General features: G+C 38.1%; 1 protein-coding gene across 20 annotated transcripts in view; it reads right to left on the bottom strand.

Annotated features, from left to right (window-relative positions):
- Positions 1-25,012, bottom strand: part of lmbr1 (limb development membrane protein 1) — a 305,384-nt gene that overhangs the window by 120,367 nt on the left and 160,005 nt on the right. For all 20 annotated transcript variants that reach the window (XM_069914759.1, XM_069914763.1, XM_069914760.1 and 17 more), the window contains 2 exons: positions 11,651-11,715; positions 5,535-5,607 (listed from right to left, as the gene is read on the bottom strand). In XM_069914759.1, the coding sequence (XP_069770860.1) occupies positions 5,535-5,607; positions 11,651-11,715 (138 nt within the window). The remainder of the gene's footprint in view (positions 1-5,534; positions 5,608-11,650; positions 11,716-25,012) is intronic.

The raw sequence follows: 25,012 nt of genomic DNA, 5'->3' as shown, positions 1-25,012 counted from the left end.
TCTCTGGGGGATTGGTACTGGAAAGAGCCCATACACCCTCAGCTGGTCAACCACCGAGACCGGTAATAATTCGATGCTGGAGTTATGTGGACAGAGAAGCAATACTTCGACTTGCAGTACAAAATGCGAGACAACGACAAACCCCATTATTGATTCAGAATAGTAGTCTTTTTTTATTCTGATTTGAGTCAAGAAGTCATTCAACGTCGACGTCGATTCAATCCAGTTAAAGAAGTTTTGTGGCATAAAGGTTAAAAGTCTACTTTTTGTTACCCTGCAGTGTTGAAGGTGTTTTATGGATACTATCAATTTTGGTTTTTTGAAACTGATTGTGAAGCAATGATTTTTGCTGATTCATTGCCAGATATAAGAGGACAAAGATGTAGTCCATCATCATCTCAAAGAAAAATCTGGTTGTTCTGGAAACAGAAGAAATGGCAGAAATGGGAAAAACGGGAATGGAAAGAGTCCACCTCCTTCCAAAATGGGATCTTCGAGATTGAAATCTTCTGGATGAAAAAAAGAATTTTCTTATTCTAATTTTTCTTTTGTTATTAAGATATTTTAATGTTACTGATTGTTTGGCTGGTGAGGGAGAGATTTGCACTAAGTTCTTTACTAGTCATCAGCCACTGGTGGGTAACTCACACCCAATTTTTGTTTAGGGGATTACTACCTTTTGGTAGTTTTTTTTGGGGAGGGGAATTTTTTTTTCTTTATTATTTTTTTTACTTTCTTTTTAGATTTAATTTGTGATTTTTTTATTGGAGGGCCTATATACATTGATTTGAGTTTTTATATAAAGATATTATTGGTATTTAGTAATAATAGTAGATATGTCAAAGTTGAGGTTTGATACTTTTAATGTTCGAGGGTTAAATAGTACGATTAAACATAAGGAGTCTTTGTGTATATTAAAAAAATGAAAATTGATATTGCCTTTTTACAAGAAACACATTTGAATATGAAGAAAAGTGTGAAATTATAGATTTTAATATGTATATTTAACTTTTTCTTTAATATTATTTTCTCTTTTTTTATGGCTCTCCTTTGGAGAGTTGGCTGAAGGGGGGGTTCTTTTCTTTTTTTTCTCTTTTTTTTCTATTTATATAAAAAAAAGTTCATGTTCATGTCTAATTGCTGTATATGTAACATATTTATTTGTTTTTTGAATGAATAAATAAAGTTTAAAAAAAAAGAGGAACTACTTCTCCCAAAGAATCAAATCTATGGAATTCACCAATCAATGAAGCAAGAGAAATGCTTTGTTAAGTATATTTATAGCAAAGATGGATTTTTTTTTAATACTATGGTAATTAAGGGTGATGGGTAATAAGCAGGTAAGTGGACCAGAATCCTTGGACAAGTCAGCAATGATTTTGTTGAATGGTATAGCAGGTTCTGATTTCTTATGTTCTTTTGTAAAATCAGTGTGATGAGAAACCTGTTAATAAGTGAAATTCAAGCTAGGGTAAACCAACAAGCATTAAAAGTTTGCATCTGTAAAAGTAGAAATATTACCACAGCTGGTATTCTTCACTTTGATGAGAATTCTCAACTCTCAAGAAGGGGAAGTTTGGAGACATAGGAGAATGCGGGCAAATGGAAGAGCTTACATTGGCATAGAGAGTTTGGGTCAAAGGGCTTGTTTTTATGCAGTATGGGCAACATGGTTATTGTCACAATTAGCACAACTCTTTTATAGTGCCAGCAACCCGAGTCCCAAACCAGTCCTATCTGTAAGGAGTTTGTACGTTCTCTCTGTGTCTGCTTGGGTTTCATCCAGATGCTTCCTCCCACCCTCCAAAAACATATGGGGGTTTATAGGTTAATTGGTGTATTTGGGTATCATGGACTCGTAGGCCGGAAGGGCCTGTTACATTGATGTATCTCTAAATTAAAAACAAATGTATTTTTAACATTTTATTGTGATAAAGTTTTTAAATGAGTCAACAGTGACCAAAAACATCAAATGTCCACTCAGAAATTTCTTTTTACATTTTCAAACCATGAAAATCAGTTGATCTTTATTCGTTTGATGAAATAAAATCAAAAATCAGCCTGACAATAAGCTCTGCTTTTATCAGAAAGACCATGTTTCATTTTCATCAGTTGTTAGATCTTTGCTGTTGTTTTGCTTTAAATAGTAAACAATCACTTTGCATCGCTGCACTTGGTACTTGCATGACTTCATAATAAAGTATCTTGGCCTTAACCCAACATCTGCAATGGAAAGTTCAAAAACCCTGCAAAAAGCATCATGATGTCTTTTCATGTAACTGAACGTGCAGAACCCATGAACCCACCCACGGTTAAACATTAAACAGTGCATCTTTTCATAGCAAGCACGAAAACATGTTTTCAGCAGAAAGTTCTCATACTGTTAATTTTGTATATACAATCCAAAAAGATTTGCTGCAAAACAATCTCCATTTCCCATTTTCTTTGAAAGTGGTCACCAATTTAACAATTTTTCTTAGGATGTTGCCAATGTTTAATTCTATTTGCACCTTTTCAGAAAACAAAGCTGTCACACCTTCGTGTAGCAAGACCAAGACATTATTCAGGCATGGGATGTTGTGACAAGCAAATACCACCATGCAACACATATCCTCATTAATGATAATCTCCACAAGTGAGAGTCCAACGATCAACCCTTGAGAGAAGTCATTACTAGTGTCAAGTCTAAATCACCAAAATCATTGGGTTTACTTCACCATAAACTCAATTATACAAGCTACCTACTGTGACCAGGTATCCCATGATTTTTTTTTCCACCATCTTCAGAGTCGGGATTAAAATGGAATTTGTTCCATTTGTCTGAAAAAGTACACCTCAATAATACACATGCTTAACACTGTGCAAGCAAAGCAGCCCATTATTACCCATAACAATCATTTGCTCCACTCATGTACTGTGGCTCCAGTGTTTCATCTACAAGCAGCACTTCAGTCATTCATTTAAACCAGACATTCTCAAAAGAAGCTATATGCACCACCCACTTCCCCCCCCCAACCCCTCCACCCTGGGGGTCCATAGCATTTAAAGCAGGTCACAGACTGAGATGCTAAATATTTCTTTAGTTGATAGGAGAGATGTGTGGAAGAAAGCAAAACTTCACTGCTTCAAAAGGAAGGGGACCCATAAACTTTGAGAAGAGTCCTAAGTGGGCCAAAGCCAAAGAAAGGTTGAGAATGGCTGATCTAGACTAGTCTAGATTACTCCCTACAATCCTCCCTCCCATCCAAATTCCATCACTCACCTATAAACAGTTAGCGTTGGGCATAATGCACTAGTTAGTTCAACGCTATTACAGAGCCAGTGACACAGGTTCGAATATGGCACTGTTTGCAAGGAGTTTGTAAGTTCTCCCCATTTCTGTTTGGATTTCCTTCTGGTATCCTCACCCTTCAAAATGTACTGGGGTTGTAGGTTAATAAGGGCAACACGATTGGCGTAGCAATTAGTGCAATGCCTTCATAGTACCAGAAATTGGGACTAGACTGGGGTTTGAATCCCATGGTGTCTTTAAGGAGTTTGTACGTTCTCCCCATGTCTGCGTAGGTTTTTTCCAGGGGCTCCAGTGTCCTCCCACCATTCAAAACATACTTAGGGTGTAGGTTAATGGGGTGTAAATTGGGCGGCACGGACTCACAGGCCAAAATGACTTGTTAATGTGCTGTAGGTCTACTTTTTTTTTTATTTGGTATGTCTAAATTAAAAGAAATTAAAATAAAACCACAGGCAAGTATCATTACCAATTAACCTATCTTTGGGATAGGGGAGGAAATCAGTAACAAAGAATGTCCAAATTGGTAATGATAATAATAATTATGATTAGTGAGTTTATTGTTATGTCAATGAATCGAATGTTCAAATGTATCAACATTCTTATTTGCTGATGCAAAAATGCAACTGTTATAATTACATTAAATTAGCCCAGTATGGAAATCAATAATCAATATAAAAAATGAATGGATCAATACATTTTTCTGTGAACTCTCTGGGAAAGGGAAACACGGAGCACTCCAAACCTCAGTCTGCCGCAAACTACCCATACTTCTGACTAATGATGATGGAGACCCCAACTTTCGATCCTGAGACACACACTCTCAAACATTCATTTGGGTTCAACTTCTAGAGTAATGAGCAAGCCTGAAGCTGAATTTCACTGTAGACCGGTTAAAGTGAACCAACAAACAGCTGGCAATATGGAAATGTGAAAATGGCCTTTTTTCGCCAAAATGGACATCTTATTGAAATTATTAACTCTGAGATGCCTTGAGTGTCCTACTGCATGATTCACAAAAGATTAGTACATAGATACAGCAAGTAAATAAAAGTTTACAAAATGTTATTATTTATTGCTAGGAGTTATACAGGCATTTGTGAGACACACCTGGAGTACTATGTATAACATTGGTTTCCTTGCTTAAGGGTAAATAGTTCAGAGAACATTTATTTAATCAATACCTGGAATGGGTTTGTTTTGGCAGGTGGGATGGGTTGGACGTATCCGCTAAAATTTATAAGGGAATTGAAACAGAGATCTAGAGAGGCTTTGTTAGGGTGGGGATGCGGAGGACATCTCCCCTTGCAATAAAATTTAAAATAAATGTAAAGCCTTGACACAATGTGAAGAATTACCACAGTAAGACGGGAATGTGGACCAGAGGTTAAATCTCAGATCAGTCATGATTTCATGAAATAGCGAAGCAGACACAAGGGGAAGAGTGGACAACTCTGAGTCATCAGTTCAAAATTTAGATTATTCAAAACAATGCACAAACAAAAAAAATAAATTTCTACCGTCAAATTTTGTAGACCAACTTTTTTAGGGTAAAATTTTGGGGGTCGACTATTAGACTTTTGACCGCAGCAAGTGCCCGTGTCATTCGAGGCTTCAGGAGTTCCGATGGTGGGTGACCAGCCAGAACCGAGTGGCAAGTCTGCATTCAGGACCGGGACCAGGTGGTAAATTCATGCATGGGTCATCGGGAGCTCAGACAGGTGGGCGGCCAGGCCCAAGGTGAGAGTCCATGGTCAGGGCGACAGGATATCGCATGGGTAGGAAATGGCCTTGGCCTAGGTGAGAATCCGAGTCAGGGCATCAGCAGCTTGCATGAGTGGGCAGCCAGGGCCAAAAATGGGGGTGGGTCATCTTTCACACGATATAGGGAAAAATACCAGAACTTGGGGCCAACTTTTACATGGTATGGACTTCTTTCGTTCTCATAATTAGCAGCAATATTGGGTTGATACAAGCTTTACAATCTTGAGTGAATCAACACCAAAAAGTCAATTTAGTCATCAATTAATAAAAGACTGTGATAGTTATTGATTGTTACATTCTGTTCCTTTTCTTCTGGATTTGTAACTATTAACCCCATTGCAAAGCCTGATGTTTCTTGTGCAATTCAGATTCCTTCTCCAAACTAAAAGCTGGATGCATTTATCATTTCAATAAATTATCTATTCTCAGTGCAACTTCTCAGCTGCTAAAAAGCAAAAAAATACCAGTATGTGCTGCATACCATTTAATCTCCTTATAAGTGCTTCCTCCTGAAGATCGATGCAATAAATTTGTTCATCCAGGTCCTCTAAAATCTAAAATTATAAACAGATAAATTTTAAAAATCAGTCTTGACCACAGTTTTACTTAAGACGACCCACAAAATTAGATTTGCTTTATAATTGAATGTACAGAACAAATGTGTGACTGAGCTGTAAAAAAAAAAATGGAATTATCTGATCCCAATTCCTTACCATTTCTTTGTCTAAATTAAATACTTTGTAACCATTTGTTCAAGTTTCTTTGAAAACCCTTATTCAAATACAGTAAAACCCCTGGTGTCTGGCACCTATGGGGATTGGTGTATTTTCTTGTTGTTTGAGACTTACAATGTCTAACTAAAATTTATCCGCTGATTTCTGTTCACCAGACAAGTCTAATATAGAAATTTATTTTTGCCTGTGGCTTGATACCAGCTGTTTTATTGTTGGGATGGAATTGTGTTATTATTTAATCTTTATTGATAAAATATGAATTTTTAGTCAAGTTATTTTTGTGGGTTTGGTCACAGACACACCATTACACTGTGAGAGAAAACCCATTTTCAGAGTCGCAAAGTCTGGTAAGCAACCCTAATAAAACTGGATGTGTTTGATCTTTGAAATATCTCAGGCAATGGGGTTGCTCAAGGAGGATATCTAATTAAACAAAAGACTCTTTTGCTTGTTTACCTATGCTGTTAGAATGGTGACTCAGACAGAAAGCACTTTTGAATATTAAAAAAACTAATTTCAAACTGAAGGCAGAAGACTACTCCTTACCATCCTGGAGGTAACACAGGATTAAAACAGTTGCTTGGCCATCCTGTAAGTCACACAGGTTTGAAATATAGTAACCAGAAAGGTACTGTTACGGGTTACTCCTGGTCATAGGAGAATGACCACTTCCGACTATCTCTAAGAGAGAGAGGGCAGTCCTGCTGTGTCCATTTCCACACGACTCTTCATGAAACCCTTGCCTGGATTTATGAAATCATTGTGGAAGAAAAACAAGTTCTGTAACCTCCATGAAAGAGAGGGAGGTAAAACATAGGATTCTGTTGACACCGTGGTCAAGGGAAAAAAAACACACACATGCTGGAGAAACTCAGCAGGTCAAACAGTGGCTTTATGGAGCAAAGTGAAGATACATCACCAACGTTTCAGGTTTGAGCCTTCATCAAGGTAGCCTAATCAACACATTGTCCAAATTCAGTAATATTCAGCATTACTACATTTCTACCATTGTGTTAAAGTTTTATGATTCTCTTTATGTTTTTATGATTTTCTTCAATAAGTGGTTCTTCACTTTCCTCTAACGTGAACCTCTACTTGTCCCAACACTCCAATATTGTGCCTTAATTTGCTATCTGCAGCAATTTATCAAAATGCCTTCCAAAAAAATCTATTGACAATCGCCTGTACTTTAATTTTGTAATTTACTTCTAAAATTCAATTTCCCTTTTGCGAAATATTTCTATGTTAATGCATTCACGTATTTCAAATTTCATGGATTGTAAATGTTTCATTGATATTAATGCGCTTTTAATATTACAGTTTACATTTCTTCCTTTCTTAAAGGGATTTGACATTTGACAGTTTTGATTCTAAAGCACGAAGAAACGAGTTAGAAGTTAGATTACAGCCTTGCCAAATTCTATGGTATTCTCACTTCACTCCAATTATTTTATGCAAGCGACATTTGATCACAAAGACACAAAAATGACATCTTTGTTTAATGAGTACAAAGCTGAAAGTAAGAATGAGAATTCAATCTCAATTCAGAACTTGCATGTCACTGTTGCATGTCACTGTAATTCTCCATGCCACTCCAAATCTGGCACATCTATCTGTGGCCTACTGCTCTAACAAATGCTCAATATCAACAAGATGAACAGGTCAATGTCTTAAGTCAGGAGACAAGCAGCCTTAAAGACTTAATAATTCTCCAAGTTGCATTCTTCACTTGAACAGCTCATTTCTGTTGCAAGTCATCCATGTATGATATTGGCTCACTTTCTCTCTCCCCATTAGCATTGCCCACCTGTTGGACATGTCCTGTAGCCCAGACTTCTAAATCTTTTATGTTCCTTTGTCACTCTCATATTTGTTCCATTTTTTTCTCCATGCCCTCTTTATCAGAAGACCTCGACAACTTACATGCATGTCAGTCAGATAAATTCCCTTGCCTAAAACATTCCACCCTAGCTTCTCTCCAAGTTAACACACTTCTTCCTTTCCCACCTCTGTCGAACTTGAAATATTAACTCCATTTCACTTTCTGAAGATTCTGCCCTATTTGTGGCAAGTTTCCAGTATTTACTGCTTTTATTTTGAATTTCTGGTGTTTTCATTTTATTTACAGAACTGTCAAATTTATGCACCAGACCACCACAGGTGCCCAGATTCCATCCCAATCAGGTGCTATCTGTGTGGAGTTTACCCATTCTAGTCATGACCTTATGGTTTCCACCAAGGTCTTTGGTTTCCTCAGTCATTGTACACCCATGTTGTTAGGTGAATTAGTGGTTTTAAACTGCCTCTTTGTGCAGGTAGTGGGGGGGGGGGGGGGGAGAAAAAAATCAAGGTAGAGTTGATGGTCATGTTAGAGGGACCAAGTTGCAGAGAATTTATGAAGGAGGATGCAAAAAGTTCACAAAAGAAATTAGTCTTTTTCTTTTAAATTTAGACATACAGGCCATTTCATCCACAAGTCCATGCCACCCAATTTACACCCCCAGTATGTTTCGAATAGTGGGAGGAAACCGAAGGCCCCAGGAAAAACCCACGCGGTCATGGGGAGAATGCACAAACTCCTTACAGACAGCGTGTGATTTGAACCCTGGTCCCGATGGATAGAGCTGTAAAGGCTTTGTGCTAACCGCTACATCAACCATGCCACCCAAGAAAATTTTTAAGAATTTAGGGCAAGAATGGTAAGAGGATTATATTGATAGTTCATGTGAAGATAAACATGACCACATGCTAATTTATATTCTTCCCATGTTACAATAATGCTACTGAGCAATGCCAGGAAGCAAGAGCCAAGAGCCAGAATGGGATGAAACATCCAATAAAGTTTGGCCAGTTGAGTATGCATAAAATGGAGAACTAACATGCCTTCTGAATGTTTTAACACTCGGATTTGATTGGGTCTTTCCATCCCTGTTCTGAACAATTTATAATCATATAACTATATAACAATTACAGCATGGAAACAGGCCATCTCAGCCCTTCTAGTCTGCACTGAACGAAGTCCTCTCCTCTAGTCCCACCTACCTGCACCTTGCCCATAACCCTCCATTTCCCTCCCATCCATATACAGGTACACGATCCTTTATCCAGACATTAAAATCCGGAAAGTTCCAAAATCCAGCAAGTGGGGAGAGAGGTGGCAGCACAATTCGGGCGGCTGAGGGACCGGCAGCATGAGTCGGGGGGGGGGGTGGGGGGTAGATGGCAAGGCGACTGGAAGGGGGTGGGGGTGGATACGGCAGCACAATTTGGGTGGTCTTAAATTTGGCTTTCCGAAATCCAAAAAAATCTGAAATTCGGAACATAATGTTCCCCAAGGGTTCCAGATAAAGGATTTTGTACCTGTACCTATCCAATTTTTCCTTAAATGACAAAATGAACCCTGCCACCACTACCTCTCCTGGAAGCTCATTCCATACAGCCATCACTCTATGAGAGAAGTTTCCCCTCGTGTTACTTCTAAACTTTTGCCCCTTAACTCTTAACCTCTTGTTTCAATCTCTCATACCCTCAAGGGAAAAAGCCTATCCACATCAACTCTATCCCCCTCATAATCTTAAATACTTCTATCAACCTTCTACACTCCAAGGAATAAAGACCTAATCTGTTCAATCTTTCTTTGTAATCTAGATTCTCTGCACACTCTCTACCTTGTTGACCTCCTTCCTATAATTCGGTGACCAGAACTGCACACAGTATCCCAAATTTAGCCTTACCAATGCCTTGAACAGTCTCAACATTACCTCCCAACTCCTGTATTCCATGCTTTGATTTATAAAGGCCAGCATACCAAAAGCCTTCTTCACCACTCTATCCACATGAGATTCTACCTTCAGGTAATGATGAACCGTTATTCTTAGATCTTTTTGCTCCACCTCATTCTTCATGTCCTGTTCCAAAATGAAACACTTCAAACTTCTCAGCATTAAACTCCATCTGTTATCTTTCAGCCCACTCTTCTAAGCAGTCCAAATCCTTTTGCAATCTTTGAAAACTTTCATTATCCACAATTCCACCTATTTTAGTGTCATCTGCATAATTACTAATCCAATTTACCACCCTATCATCCAGATCATTAATGTACATGACAAACAGCAAGGGACCCAATACAGAACCCTGAGGCATACCACTTGTTACCGGCCTCCAGCCTGACAAACAGTTATCCACTACGAAGCTCTGGCATCTCCCTTCCACTCAATTACCCATCAAATATAAAACAAATTTAATCACTATACAAAACTGAAGATTCCTTTGTAGTCACATAATAAAACAGGTGTAATATGACACAAAATTTCCTTTAGTCTGCCATAAGTGAGAAATTGCTGGGTGCCTCTTATAGTCAGAGAAAGAGCAGAGTCTCCACCCGCCCCCCACCCCCAGTCACTGAGTGTCTGTGGATTCACCTCAAGTGCTCCCACAGCTTGTGCAGCCATACAGGCTTCAGTCCAAACTATCGGCAACCCAAGCTTCGGATCCAAACCTCTGACATGATCAGGAAGCCTTCAGCACCCTCTCACATCCTGGTTCGAATACCTGATACCTCTTCAACTAATCTCAAGCCAGTCTCCTGCAGTCTACAGCCCAGTGTGAGTCATTTGACCAGTTATCAGCAGTTTGCAGCCTGCATCGGTTCCTCGTCTCGAGTCACCAACAGCCCGCCACATGCGTCTCACTAGTATGCTGCTCCCATGGTCACCATCCTTTGAGTCGCCTCATCTGCTTCTCTTTCTCAAATGGGGGTGGTGGTCTCCCCGTTTTCGGGTGTCCTGCACCAGACATCTGCTTCTCCAGAGTCTGCAACCCCCACCCCCCCCCCCTTCGAGGCTGCTGCCAAACATAGGCATCACTATTTTGGGCCCAGATCCTGCGGTCACAGGACTTTAAATAAACCACCGTCAGCTCCTTTAACAAACCATTTAAAGCCTGTACGGCGTCAACGGTAGTTGGACTGGGTGGTAGAACCCTGCGGAAGAGTGCTACGTCTCCTCTCCTCACTCTCCACGGGTCCACACCAGTAGCTGAACTGCCATGTCAGCAGCTCCGGCAGTCCCTGCATTATTTTTGAACCAATCCGTAGGAAAATAACATTGAGAGAACATTGAGTGAAAGATGGGGACTTGCAAAAGAGATGCCCAGCATATTAAGGTTCAAGCATTGCCAAACTATCAGCTGACTTGCTCTTGTACTATTGCAGGGGTGTCAAACTCAAATTCACAGAGGGCCAAAATTAAAAACTTGGACTAAGTCTTGGGCCAAACTAAATATTTATTGAAAATTTTCAACAACATCTGCATGTTTTCTTTTCTTTCAACATATGTAATGTTAAACTTTTTCTTATTAAAATAAATGTTTAATAATAGTTTTGGTTAAACTCTTTCCAGAAGAAGCATTAACAAATGAGAAATAAAATATAAAATAAAGTTTGCTGTAAAACCAGACTTCTTTTCATCTCCTCCACCTTCTGGAGCTTTAGCTTCTCGTTCAGATCCTTGTACCTGTCCTGGTGTTTCGTTTCATAGTATCGTCGTATGTTATATTCTTTAACTACAGACACGCTGGCTCCACACACAAGACAAACAGGTTTGTCTTTTAAAATGATGAACATATAGTCTGCCTCCCACCTGTCTTGAAAGGTCCTGTTTTCTGTCTTTGGTTTGGCCATTTTTCGTAAGGGGTTTATTACATGTGAGTTAGGCGACAGGTCGCAGGTGCTAATGAAAGTAAAGAGAGGAGGTGGGGGCGATTAGCGGGGTGACGCCAATGCATTTGCAAAGCATTCTGGGATTTGTAGTATTAGCTGTTCATGCGCTATACTGTATATACAGCAAAAGCTTTCACTACTTACTGTTGGCTTTACAAGCAACTGTCCCATGACTGTGAACATTCTGGAGAGACCAACCGGAGTACACACTGAAAATTTAAAATAAAGATATTATCAGAAACCAGTTAAAAATATTCTCTCTGAAAAAGCCATTACCGAAGCCACCAAGCCATCTTTACTCCACTTCTTGCACATTGATGTCACAAGCACATGCTCACACCTACAATGGAACGCAGTATTCTTGGCCAAATCCTCACACAAAACATGAGATGAGTATAGAGGTAATCTCCTTGATCATGCCCTCAATAATCTTCCAGTCACGGATTCACCTATCCCCATCATAAATGAACATGATGTAGCCAACAAGGAAACACCAATGGCCTCTTAACGCAATTATATTTTATTATGTGGTATAATGCTACGACTAATTACAACAGAAAATTAAATCGTCTAACAACTCAGAACTGGGGTCCCATGAGGCACTGGATCACAGCAAGAGTAAAATTCTATTCACTCACAAAGATTGGATGTGGTGAGTACAGGATCCAGTTCATTCTTGAGTGGTTCTCATCAATACAGATACCACTTTTTTTTAATACTTTATTTAAATTTTTAAAACCATGATACATAAAGTTAATAAACACAATACAAAATATATATTAGTAAGTATACGTGGCATATTACAAAAAAGCCCTCTATTCCCCCCCCCTTACTCAGTAAACCCTCCCCCTTTATATACCCCTTACCTAAAACCACCCCTAACTACCCCCCTCTAAAGAAAAGAAGAAAGGAGATGCAAACTATAATGACATAGATATATATCATGGATTGAGGCATTTCCACCACACCAAGGAGACAGTACTCAAAATCTTAAATCCATATAATCCAAATAAGGGCTTTCCAATAAAAAAGATAGTTATCTCATAAAATTATGTTTTTTTTTCTGAAGGTATACAAGATCTCAATTCTGTATGCCATCTAAGTAAATTCAACTCTATATCGTTTTTCCAAGTAATCGCAATACATTTTCTTGCTACTGCTAATGCTAATCTCAAAACTGTTATTTAAATTTATTTAATCTTAATTCCAAACAAATCTTTTTAATATTACTTAGCAAAAATACCGATGGATCCATTGGGAATTTAACTTTTTAAATATTTTGTAAAAGTTCCTTAAACCGCATCCAAAAAAGTTTCACCTTTTCACAGAACCATGTTGAATGTAAAAACATTCCTTTTTCTTTCCAGATACCACTTTTCAAACACAAGATTCATTGTGAGATTTTCAAGATTCCTTGAATATCACACAATGCAATAACACACAAAATTCATCAACTTTTGCCTGCATGAAGTCATTAAAAAATGCAGCTCCAACAGTAAGAGAAAAAGAAGCAAAAGCGAAATCCATCAAAGATACCAAGCCTGTAGATTGGCCTTCAGTGCTCCCGCCACTTCTGCAGCGCTCAACATCATGTCCATCTCATTGGCAAACACAAGCTCCCAGTTCTGATCCAATAGAATCAGGAAGCTTTCAGCTCCCAAGGCCTTTCAAATACTCAAATGAGTACATCTTAAATTATTCCAAAAGACTTGTAGATTAATTGAGGAGAAAAAGTAAAAAATGAACCAGATTAAAATTATTATAAAACAATTTTTTTAATTTAAAATGCTTACGGCTGAAAGAAAGATTTTTAAAACACTAAATGGATTTGATGGGATGCTGCATCACAGATTACTCTGATATTAAAATTTCAAAAGGTAGGATGTAACATTTATAAGATTAGCTGACAGAAGACATAAATGGATTACTTTCAACTATCAAGTTGCTGTGTTTCACAGGGAGGGCGGTACCATGCAAGGTTTAGAGCAGTGGTTCCCAACCTTTTTCTTTCCACTCACATAACACTTTAAGTATTCTCTATGTCATTGGTGCTCTATGATCAGTAAGGGATTGCTTAAGGTGGTATGTGAGTGGGAAGGGAAGGTTGAGAACCACTGCTCTAGACCCAGTTGTTACCAAAATATTTTGCTTGAGAAAAATTGTCATTGGCTCATTTCCTTTGGAGTTGTGAAACCGTGCACATAACAAGGCACGATTAAATCAGTGGTTTTCAATTTTTTTTTCTTTCCACCCACATCCCACCTTAAGCAATCCCTTACTAATCACAGAGCACCTTTGGCATAGGGAATACTTAAAGTCGTATGTGAGTGGGAAGACAAGGTTGGGAACCACCGGTTTGGAGGTTTAGCACATTGTTAACTAAGGAACAAATGGTCAGACTAAAGTTTAGTTTAGAAGAGAGAGAGAAGACAAGCTCATGACGAGGTAGATGTAGTAAAGTATCTCCACTTATGGAAGAATCTAAAACTAGGTGTCAAACATTTAAGATTGTGATGAGTCTTGATAATTTCATTTCAAACCGGGGAAAACAGTTTCTGAATATATTTTTAAAATATAGACATAGTTAAGATTCAAGATTCTTTTATTGTCATGTAATAGTACAGAGCATGTAATATAACATGAAATTTCCTTCTGCCTGCCAAAGGCAAAGAGTTGCCATTAGTGTTGCCCTTACAGTAAGAAAAAGAACCCAAAGAGAGTCCCCAGGCAGATTGACAAGAAAAGCCAGGGTTGTTGAAACATTACAAAATTTAGGCAAGATAGTTAGTAGATCAGGAAAAATTTTATTAAATTGTGTCAGAGGTTTGAACGCCCGAGTGACTGCCTCACTCACCTAATTCATGAATTTGTATGCAAGTCACTTACCCGATTTTACTAATTCAATCATGTCCAACAACCCCATTTAAATGAGCTGCATAAGCTGAGGTGCAAAATACAAAGTGCACCCATGCATTCAGAGAATAACTAAGATCAAGGCCTGAACTCCTCGCTGAGTCCATGAGAAAAACAATGCATTTTAGTCATGTGATGGAGGGAATCATGACCTCAAACCACGATTTGCAGAAAATAATATCTTCAGAGTAGCAGACACCAGGAACACAATTCCCATGAATTTACCATTTTGTGAGGTAAAGATATTCAAGGATGTAAAAGAGAGCCAACTAAATTAATTCAACATGCAGATACAGATTTGCTGTAACTCAACGAGAATAAAAAGGCCAAAAGTGTACAAAAGTGATTGAAAGGAATCAAAATGCATATTGCTTCAAACACTTATAATTCCTGAAATTGTGGCAAATGGTTTCTAAAGCTTCTTCATAAATCTCCTCAAAGCCTTACTGATTAAAGTTATTCAAGTTGTTAATGCTTTCAAAATTTGACATAGAAAAAAATGTTACACTGATTCAATAATATGTTAAAACAATCCATTCATCAATACAATTGTTCAATGCTCTTAACCAAGAATGCCTCATGAAAACAGGAAAACAACCTGATCCCATCAAGAACAGCATTGGGGGGGTTTTGAAAAATCTTTGATCTTTTTGATGGATGCTTAGTGGTTTTCCCATTACTCCACCTCTCTCTGACAGAAGTGTGAGCAAAATTATGGCCTTCTGATACAAATGCAAGAATTAAGCTTCAGTTAAAATTTCAAGGATGAAAGAATATTCCATTCTCCCGGATGAGAACAAGGCAGGTGTTTTAATTCAGTCTGGAACTCTCCAAGTCTCTCAACAGAAACCAGGATTACAATGTCCATCCTTCAGTAATGACTTTTTTTAAAATCAAGCATTAAATTCAAAAGCAAGAGCTTATGTAGAAGATTCCACATTTATGTCAAAAGGTTGATATGTCAACCTCTCTAAGTAAACCAAGAGATGAAAAGCAAGAAACTGCTTTCAGCCATCTTCTGTCTTCAGATTGTGTGTGAAGGATTACTTCAATACCCAAGTAAATGTCAATAATATTCAATACAAGACAGTCCCCGAATTAAGATGGTCCAACTTATGAATTGTCAAAGTTACAATGGTTAGAATCCATACTTCCAATTTTGAGTTCCGATGTGTCCCCACGCTTGCAATATGCAGCATGCTACTCTTTCAATGCTGACTCAAACCACACTCACAGTCGCTGTATTCAACATTTAATTACAAAAACTGTTAAGTGCGGTATTCTCTTTCAAGTAAAGATTTTTCGACTTACGATGGGAGTGCCAGAACGCAGCCCCATTACAAGTTGAGGACTAAGTGGACATTCTTGTTTTGAGTTTTTGTGACTAGAGCATTCACTATTAATGAACACGAGATGCTTCTGCTCAACATTCCTTTTGGGAGACAGATATAATTTCTGAGATCTAAAAGACAAACTCAATCAGAGACTCATTTTACTCGTGCACTTTATTGATTTTATTTTTTATTCTCTCTGCACAGTTTGTTTACATTTGTTATCTGTTTACAGTTCTTTGTACATTTACACAGTGTACAGTTTTATTTTTGTGCAACCAATTCGTTGTAATTCTTGCAAACCCACAGGAAAAAAAATCCCAGGGTTGTATGTGATGTCATCTATGTATACTGACAATCAATCTGAAATCCTAAACGGAAAAGCTCATAATATGCAACATAGTCCCCCATTAAAATTATACACAAGATTGGGACAAAATCTTGTCATACCTGGCCAAATAAAAATGCTTCTAAAGCTATTTGTGCAGCATTTAATTTAAATCATAGATTTTCTGTCCTGAAATCTCCTTTTCATAGAAGATTTCACACAAGCTCAAAATGTGACAATACCCTGTTTATTGCAATGAAACAGATTTTGTTGTAATTTGAGGGAATCCTAAACTTGGATACAAGTGAAGAGATAAATCTGTCTCAGTGACATTGGTCAGACCTTTAGAACAATGGGTTTCCTGCAAATAAAACTCGGGAATGTTTTGCATTTACCCAACAGGAGATATCATATCTGAAATTTGGCATTGGAAGTAGTGCAGCTCTCCCTCAATATTGATCGTAATATTGTGTCATTAGGTCTTAAAAGCATTAGTTGAACAGTTGAGACAAAATTACTGTCACTAAGCAATGGTCGACATCCAACATCAAAGCAACCATTGGCGGGTTTAGTTGGTTAGAGCCTTGGAAGGAACTGCAGGGCATTATTTTCATCTGGACCCATTACAGCCACTGGGTCAACAGTAGAGAGAAGAAACGCTACAGATGGTTGAAGGCATGCTAATCGCTATCAATCTCCTTAGCTATTCCAGATAGTCAATTTATCTGATGTAGATAATGGAAAGACTGCGCTATCAGGAAGCAAGTAAACAGCCACAGGATACCCAGCTCTGATTGATCATTTAGCTACAATGGGTGCTCCAGTTAGGTTTTTGGACCAGAGTTACAAACAGCACATAAACAAGCTCTTTGACCAACCATATCATGCCAATTTTTTTTTTTGCCCAACTACATTAATCCTTTAATCTGATGTACTCCATATCCACATATGCCTTGTCTAGTCAAATGACTGTCTAAATTTCTCTTAAATATAACAAATTTTCATGATTCTACCACCTCCACTGGGAGTGAATTCCAAATATCAATCAATCTTTGTGTAAAAGAACTTTTCTCCTCAAGTACCCTTTAAAACTCCTTTCTTTCACCTTAAACCCATGTTTTTTTTATACCTCCATAAAATCACATCTCAACTTCCTTTGATTCTGGATAATTAACCCCAACCTATAAATCTATCCTCATAACTGATATCGTCCAATCATAAGAGATAGTAGTATAAGTAGGCCATTCAGTGCATCATCCCAACTGCTAGACTCAAAAGTATTGAGTCTAGAAGTTGGGATGTTACGGTAAAGTTGCCTAAAACAATGGTGAAGTCAAATTTGGACTATTGTGCGCAGTTTTGGTCACCTAACTACAGGAAAGCTATCAATAAGATAAAAAAGAATGCAGAGAAGATTTACTAGGATGTTGCCCGGACTTCAGGAACTGAGTTACAGAGAAAGTTAAACAGGTTAGGGCTTTATTCCCTGGAGTGCAGAAGAATAAGGGGAGATTTGATAGGAGTATTTAAAATTATGAGGGTGATAGACAGAGTAAATGTAGATAGGCTTTTTTCTACTGAGAATAGGTGAGATACAAACCAGAAGTCAAGGGGTAAGAATGAAAGGGAAAAAGTTTAGGGGGAACATGAGGGGAAACTTCTTCACAGAGAGTAGTGGGAATATGGAACGAGTTTCCAGCTGAAGTGGTGAATGTCGGCTCAATTTTAACATTTGAGAAGAATTTGGGCAGATACATGGATGCGAGAGGTACTGGGTGCAGGTTAGTGGGACTAGGCAAAAAAAAATGTTTTGGCACAGACTAGAAGGGCTGAAGAGGTGCTGTAATGTTCTACGGTTCTATTAAGCTCCTCTGCTCAAATCATGGCTAATGTATTCTTCCTTTCAATCCCATTTTCCTGCCGTCTCCCTATAAACTTTGACACCCTTGCTAATCAAGAACCCATCAACCTTCACTTTAAACAGATCCAATGATGCCCTCCATAGCTGTATTTGGCAAAGAGTTCTACATATTCATCACCCTCTTCTCTCTTGCGTGCCTTGGTCCCAGACTCTCCCACTCCTAGAAACCTCTTGTCCAGCCCTTACAATATTTTGTATGTTTCAAAGATCCCCCCTCATCCTTCTAAACTCGTGAATACAGAACGAGTGCCATAAAACTCTCTTTGTACATTAATTCTCTCATGCTCTCGTAAACCTCTCCAAGACCATCGCTCGCACATCCATCCTAAGATAAGGAGTCTAAAACTGCTCACAATACTTCAAATATGGACTGACCATATGGTCTTCCCATCCAAGATGTTTTAAGGAAGGGGAGGATCATAAAACATAGAAATCTATAGCACAGTAGAGGCCCTTTGGCCCACAGATTTTCATGACCTAATAACCAACTAACAACTGCCTAGAGTTTACATACTGCATAACTCTCCATTTTACTCTTTCCACGTACCTATCTAATGATCTCTCAGGTCCCATTGTACCTGTCTCAACCACCATTGCGACAGCGCATTCTATTCACCCATCATTCTGTTCAAAAAAACCTACCTCTTGCATACCCCTTGTACTTACTCCCAAGCACCTTAAAGCTATGCCCTCTCATGTTAGCCATCTTAGCCCTGAAAAATGGTTCTGGCCATCTACACGATCAATGCCCTTCATCATCTTATACATCTCTATCAGGTCACCCCTCATCGATCCAAGGATAATCTATTTCACTCCACCTATCCTCATAAGGCACACTCTCCAATCCAGGCAGCATCAATGTAAATTTCAACTGCACCCTCTCAATAACATCCATATCTTTCCTGTTGTGAGGGGACCAAAACTGAAAACAATATTCCACCTTGGGTCCAAAATTGCATCATGGCTCTTGAACTCGATCCCATGATTAATTAATCATACCATATCTTCTTGATAACACTGGACATCAAGGAAAGATATTTAGATAGTCTCTTATTGAAGATGGTCATTTCTCTGGCCCTGGCTAAGAGAAACACCTGCTTTTTAGCACATCTCTTGCTACTTTATGCATTTGGACTTGCCAGTGATTTTGATTAACATTTGCATAAGGCACTCTGACCAGAGTCAATACCAAATTATGACACCTAGACTTCAGGAATCACTCAAATTAGGGCTATACTTACTTGAAGATCAAATTATTTGATTGAAATTCAGCAAACCACTTTTGATGGTGGGTTAATTCTTCATTTGAATTCTCATTTGAATTCTGAAATTCAGTTAACAAAGTTGTGCAGAGTTAAATTATTTACAAGTCCTGACTTCACAGGAACGAAAGAACATGGATGAGGGATAAAAGAGGCTTGTCTAGTTCCAAGGGCTCCATTTTTTGTGCAGCCATTGTTTCCAACTCATATGCTCCTCCTCTAGTTTTATATCAATTTCTTCTTAAATTTCTCTATATACTGCTTCTCTGTTCTTTGTTCTATTTCTTGCAAGTGGAAAGAGGCCTATCACAACACGACAAAGCAACAAACCAGTGATTGCAGCTTGCTTCATCTGCCATTAGTCTAACTAATAAATTGCAAGCTGATGTTGTTAAGATTATGTAATATTCTATATTATGTATAGATATGTTTTTGGAAGATAAATTGTGGGGTTTTTTTTTAATACTGTAGGTCACAAACAAATACAAACACTTCAAAACAGATCTATTTAAAATGCCAGAGCTCTGCTCAAGCCAGGCAGTCCAGGCTCCGAGTGCCTTTGCAAAAACTTTGAAGAATGCCTACAAGGACTTCACAAGTAGGTGTTAATTGCACATCCTGTGGAGTAATGGATTATTGTTTTGGAAAGCAGCAGATTAACAAACTCAGAAGTTTAGGTCTGGTGCTGCAGTCTATCTGAATGCAGTTGGCTGTTCTAGGAAGGTCATGTCGTTTTGCAAGCAGCAAGAGTAAAACAAGCTTTTGAGAGAGTGAGAGACCCCATTTTGAAGACGGGTTGTGAGTTCTTAGTTCAGACTGATCAAAGCTCTTGTGGTCTATACAATAGAAGATGACTGGCTGTATAATGTTTCATTTGAAATAAGATAAACAGAAAAGGAACTGTGTAGTGACCTGAAAGAAAGAGGTTATTATTTGGAAAACCCAGATGGGGCAAGTTTCTTCAGCAAGTGGCTGATCAGAAGGAATCCATTTGTGTCCAACGAGCAACAAATCTCTCTCTGAAAACCGACAAGAACCTTCCTGAGTGGTAACTACTTGCCTTTCAAGCTCCAAAGCTTGGTGAGATTCATAAATATTAAATTCTGTGCACAGTATAATAATTACCTGACACCAGTAAACTTAGTGGAGTGAGAAGTGAGAATGGACTGTGAATCAAAGAACTTTTCTGAATTTACACACACACTCCATACACATGCGCTTAGAATTAGTAGGCGGTTAAGTTAATACAGGTATGCAATCCTTTATCCAGACATCTAAAATCCGGAAAGCTCCAAAATCCGGCCTTTTTTGTTTCCTGCTGCTGGTACAGCGGAGGGGAAGAGAGAGAGAGAGAGGGAGAGAGAGAGAGAGAGAGAGAGAGAGCAGCACAACTAGGTGGGCGGGGGGGAGAGATGACAGCGTGACTTGGGTGGGTGAGGGGGGAGAAGAGAGACGGCAGTGCGACTCGGGCGGGCGGGGAGAAGAGAGACGGCAGTGCGACTCGGGCGGGCAGGGAGAAGAGAGACGGCAGCGCGACTGGAAGAAGGTGGATAAAGCAGCACAATTTGGGTGGGCTTAAATCTGGAACAGCAGGCTTTTGTTCTGAAATCTGGAAAAATACGAAATTCGGAACACACTGTTATTAGAGTTTGATCCTGTTTTTATATTTAAAGATAATTAAAAGCAACTTTTGTCTAAGTAACCATTTGTCTTAGTGAATATCTATTGCTGCTGGGTTTTGGGTCCTCTGAGCCTGTAACAATATTCATCTCACCCCTTCTCCCATCATTCATTCTCTTTCTCACATATCATTCACTTTGCAACAACCTACATTAGTTAAATTTATCTGTGGAGTTCACATGTTCTCCCTGTGCCCATGAGAGATTCCCCACTCCTCACCCATCAGCGAAAATCCTGCTTCCACCCACATTTCCAAAACATGCCAGCAGGTTAACTGGCAATTGTACATTCTTAATGTAGGTGGATATCAGGAGAAATAAGGGTTACACAAAACGATGGAAATGCTCCATGAGCCAGCATAGATTCAACTGGGACAAAAGGCCTCCATGTCATAAGATTTTCATTTTCTCAATTGCCTCTATTTTCCTTTGATATCGTTAACTTCTTTATGCTGGAACCACCTACTCAATACAAATGTTTTATTTATTCCTAGATAATTCTGCTCGTTCTTTTCAATCTCCCCATTTGTCATTGGTCATGACACCACTCTTTATAAGAAAATAACAAAAACTCTGCTTGGAAATGTGAACTTATTTGAAAAAGGAAAAAAAAGAACTTTCTGAATGATGATTCAAGTTTTATATAAAAGAACAAACAGAATCAATGCTCAATCAACTGTATCCTGCCCAGAAACTATTTTTATTTAAAATCATCTAAATAGTTTCTAAAATTTGTCAACACTTCTTCATACTAATTGAGAAACCACCAAACAGAGCAGCTAGCAATGGCAAAATAATTCTACAAACCATCTGAAAAAATGTTACCGATACATATTGGAAAAAAATTGCTTTTACACATTCAAGGCTGTAAGAATGTATAACATGTTAAATTAACATCACCACAACTCAGAACTCAAGTATCTGGTTCAAACATGTAAGATATGTTTATAGACAAGCCAAACATTATGAAACAGTAATATTTGCAAAAGAAACCAAAAAATACAATTTTGATTGTCAGATCATTTTGTACCAAAATAACAATCAACAACTAAAGAAGCAAGAATGGGAAATGATGCCATCACCTAAAATTTTTAAGTTATTTTCTTAAAAATACTAGTGTGCATTCCACCAAATAATTCTCATTAACTCTGTCCTTCTTATGTGATTCCAACTTTGAATCAAAATGTCACACAATATCAATGCAAATACACTAATCGTTTTTGTTAAAAGTTGTTAAGGGCTTACAAAAAGATTCTTCGCTGAAAACAACTTATTTAGATTTGGACTTAACAAGCAATCTACTTTAGAAGCAAATGAAATGCTTCTAATATTACAAATATACAACATATCTGCAGTAACAATGGAAGAACAGTTGTACTAACTTGACCATTCTGATCCAATACAAAACAAGAAAATTGCAACAAATTTTATTTACTTTGAGCAGTAGAATATTTTTTAAAAACTTAACAAATTCAAGATATCTTTTGTTTTGCCACATGACTGCTCCAGTTAATTGTCAAAATAGAAGATTGGTCAGTTTGCCTAATATAATTCCTCAAGTTACACAAACAATAAGATTTTTGAAGTGACATTTCTCTGAAATTGTGTTTACACACCCAAAATATTCTCTTGGGATCCAAATGTGAAAAGAAGGAAATAGGCAACATCAGGTCAGCTAATGTAATATTCATGGACAATGGAACATATTGAAGACTGTGGGGATTTTGCTTCACACTATATGGTAGATGGGTTCAAATGACTGAACATCAATCTCACTTGTGCATGAATAAACTTCCAATAATAATCAATGAAGACCATCTTCCAAGGAAGATGCTCTTAATTTCTGTCTCATTAAAAAACTGCCAATCTTTATGCAATTATCTTTCCCTGAAACAACAAAAATTATTAAATATATGATGCAAAACAAACATTTCTCATCATAAAAAATTAAAATAAGTAGGATTATAATAATCAGTCAACTCTAATATTTAAGTACTTAGAAAAAGAAATGAAAGTACAACGATTGTGCTGCAACAGGTCAGCACATGCTCGACTCCACTTAAAGTCTAAAGTGCCAAAACTGGGCTTAAATTCTATCACTTGCCATGGCCTGCTGAAATATTACCTCTGGCTTCATGATATACAAAACATGAAGGTATTCTCTTGCTTCGTCACAATATCGACCTCTGCTGGTCGAACTGAACTTTGATGCACAAATTTACAGGACCAAACCGATGTGAATACGATCATTACAAATGATGGCTCCTATTTGAGGTATCTTGGAAATATGCATTCTCAGATTCACAGAAGTGGCAGGGTACGTGAATAATTTGATCAAAAGGACATGGGGATACAACAGCAAGGAGGTTATGCTTAAAAATAATCTTTTTGGCCTGTTTCGAGCTCAAAGGACGCCAAAACCCAGCAGCAATAGAAATTCACCAAGACAAGTAGTTACTGAAATAAAAGTTGCTTTTAATTTTCTTTAAACATAAAAACAGGATCAAACTTTAACTTATTACTGTTAACTTAACCCCCTTCTAATTCTGAGCACACGTGTATGTAACATGTATATGTTCAGGAAAGTGCTTTAATAGTCTAATCATCTCTTCCCACTTCTCCAAGTTCACCAGTATCAGGCAGTTCTTCTACTGTGCACAGAATTTAACATTTATGAATTTTCACCAGGCTTTAGTGCTGAAGGTAAATGGTTACCACTCAGGAAGGTTCTCGTTGGTTTCAGAGAGAGATCTGTTGCTCATTGGACACACACATGTGTTTTGCCAAAGAAACTTGCCCCACCATGGGTTTTCCAAATGATAACCTCTTCTTCCAAGTCACCACAGAGTTCCTCTTGTTTCCCTTATTTAAGGAGAAACACTCGAGCCAGCCATTTCCTCTTGTAAGGACTTATAAAGGTTTTCAACAGGCTGAACTCAAAACTCACAACCAGTCTTCAAAATGGGGTTACCAACAAGCCTACCAGCTTTCCATGTTGCAGCCTCCAAGAGCCACTGTAGAACTGACTTTTTTTTTTCTCTCTCTCTCTCTGCAAGGAATCACATTTTTTTCTCTCTCAGTTTGAAAAACCACATGACCCCTCTTAGAACAGCATACTGCAACCAGACAGATTGCTGGCAGCGGAATTAGTTTCTGGGCCTGGATCACTGTTGCTTTAAAGACAATAGTCCATTTACTCCACAACATCAGTCCAATTAACACCTACTTGTGAAGTTTCCACAGGCATTCTTCAAAGTTTCTGTGAAGTCACTGTGGGCATGAAGTCTCTGCTTATGCATAGTCTTGCATTTTTCAAATGAGATGACTTTTGTGAAATGTTAATGTCTGTTTGTGAAGTGACCTACACTAAGCCCCCCACAATCTATCTCTTCATAAGCATTATATAAATATAATATTAACCTGTAATAGGGCTGTACCATTGAATTATTCCTCTTTACTCCTGTGGATAAGGAAAGACTGATGAGGTTTATAATGGGAACCACAAGCTTTTCCACAGATGAAGCAGGCTGTAGTATGCTCTTTCTGTAGTTTAATAACAAATTTAGTGTCATGTACCGTATTTTTACACATTATAATGCAGGCATTATATGCATATTTTACAAATCAGGCACCCCACATGTACACACTACACGAGACTATTTTACATGATGAAAGAGCACGCACAATTAATAACAAGCATGGTAAAGTTGAACCAGAAATTTATAGCAGGTGTGAGAATATAATAGCAGCATTGAAAGAATACATACAATCCACAGGGAAGACACAATTTATAATGAGAATAGGAATGTATCACGAGCATGAGAATATAATAGCGGCAATGAAAAAGCATGCGCAATTTATAACGGGCATGGGAAATTTTGATTTTGGGAATATCTCTTTGTACTGAATGCCATGGTATTCCTATAAACAGGACATTCTGATGAGAGCATTGCACCTATCAATATTCATTGCCTAGACCCATCCCTGAGGGAGGAGATTAACATATCCTCTGATTTGAGGCAACATTAGAATTTAAAACCTGCTTTACTCTTAAGCCTGTCTTCTATCTGTT

The sequence above is a fragment of the Narcine bancroftii genome, chromosome 1 (genome assembly GCF_036971445.1).
Source record: "Narcine bancroftii isolate sNarBan1 chromosome 1, sNarBan1.hap1, whole genome shotgun sequence".
Classification (NCBI taxonomy): domain Eukaryota; kingdom Metazoa; phylum Chordata; class Chondrichthyes; order Torpediniformes; family Narcinidae; genus Narcine; species Narcine bancroftii.
This window is presented reverse-complemented; position numbering and strand designations above follow the sequence as displayed.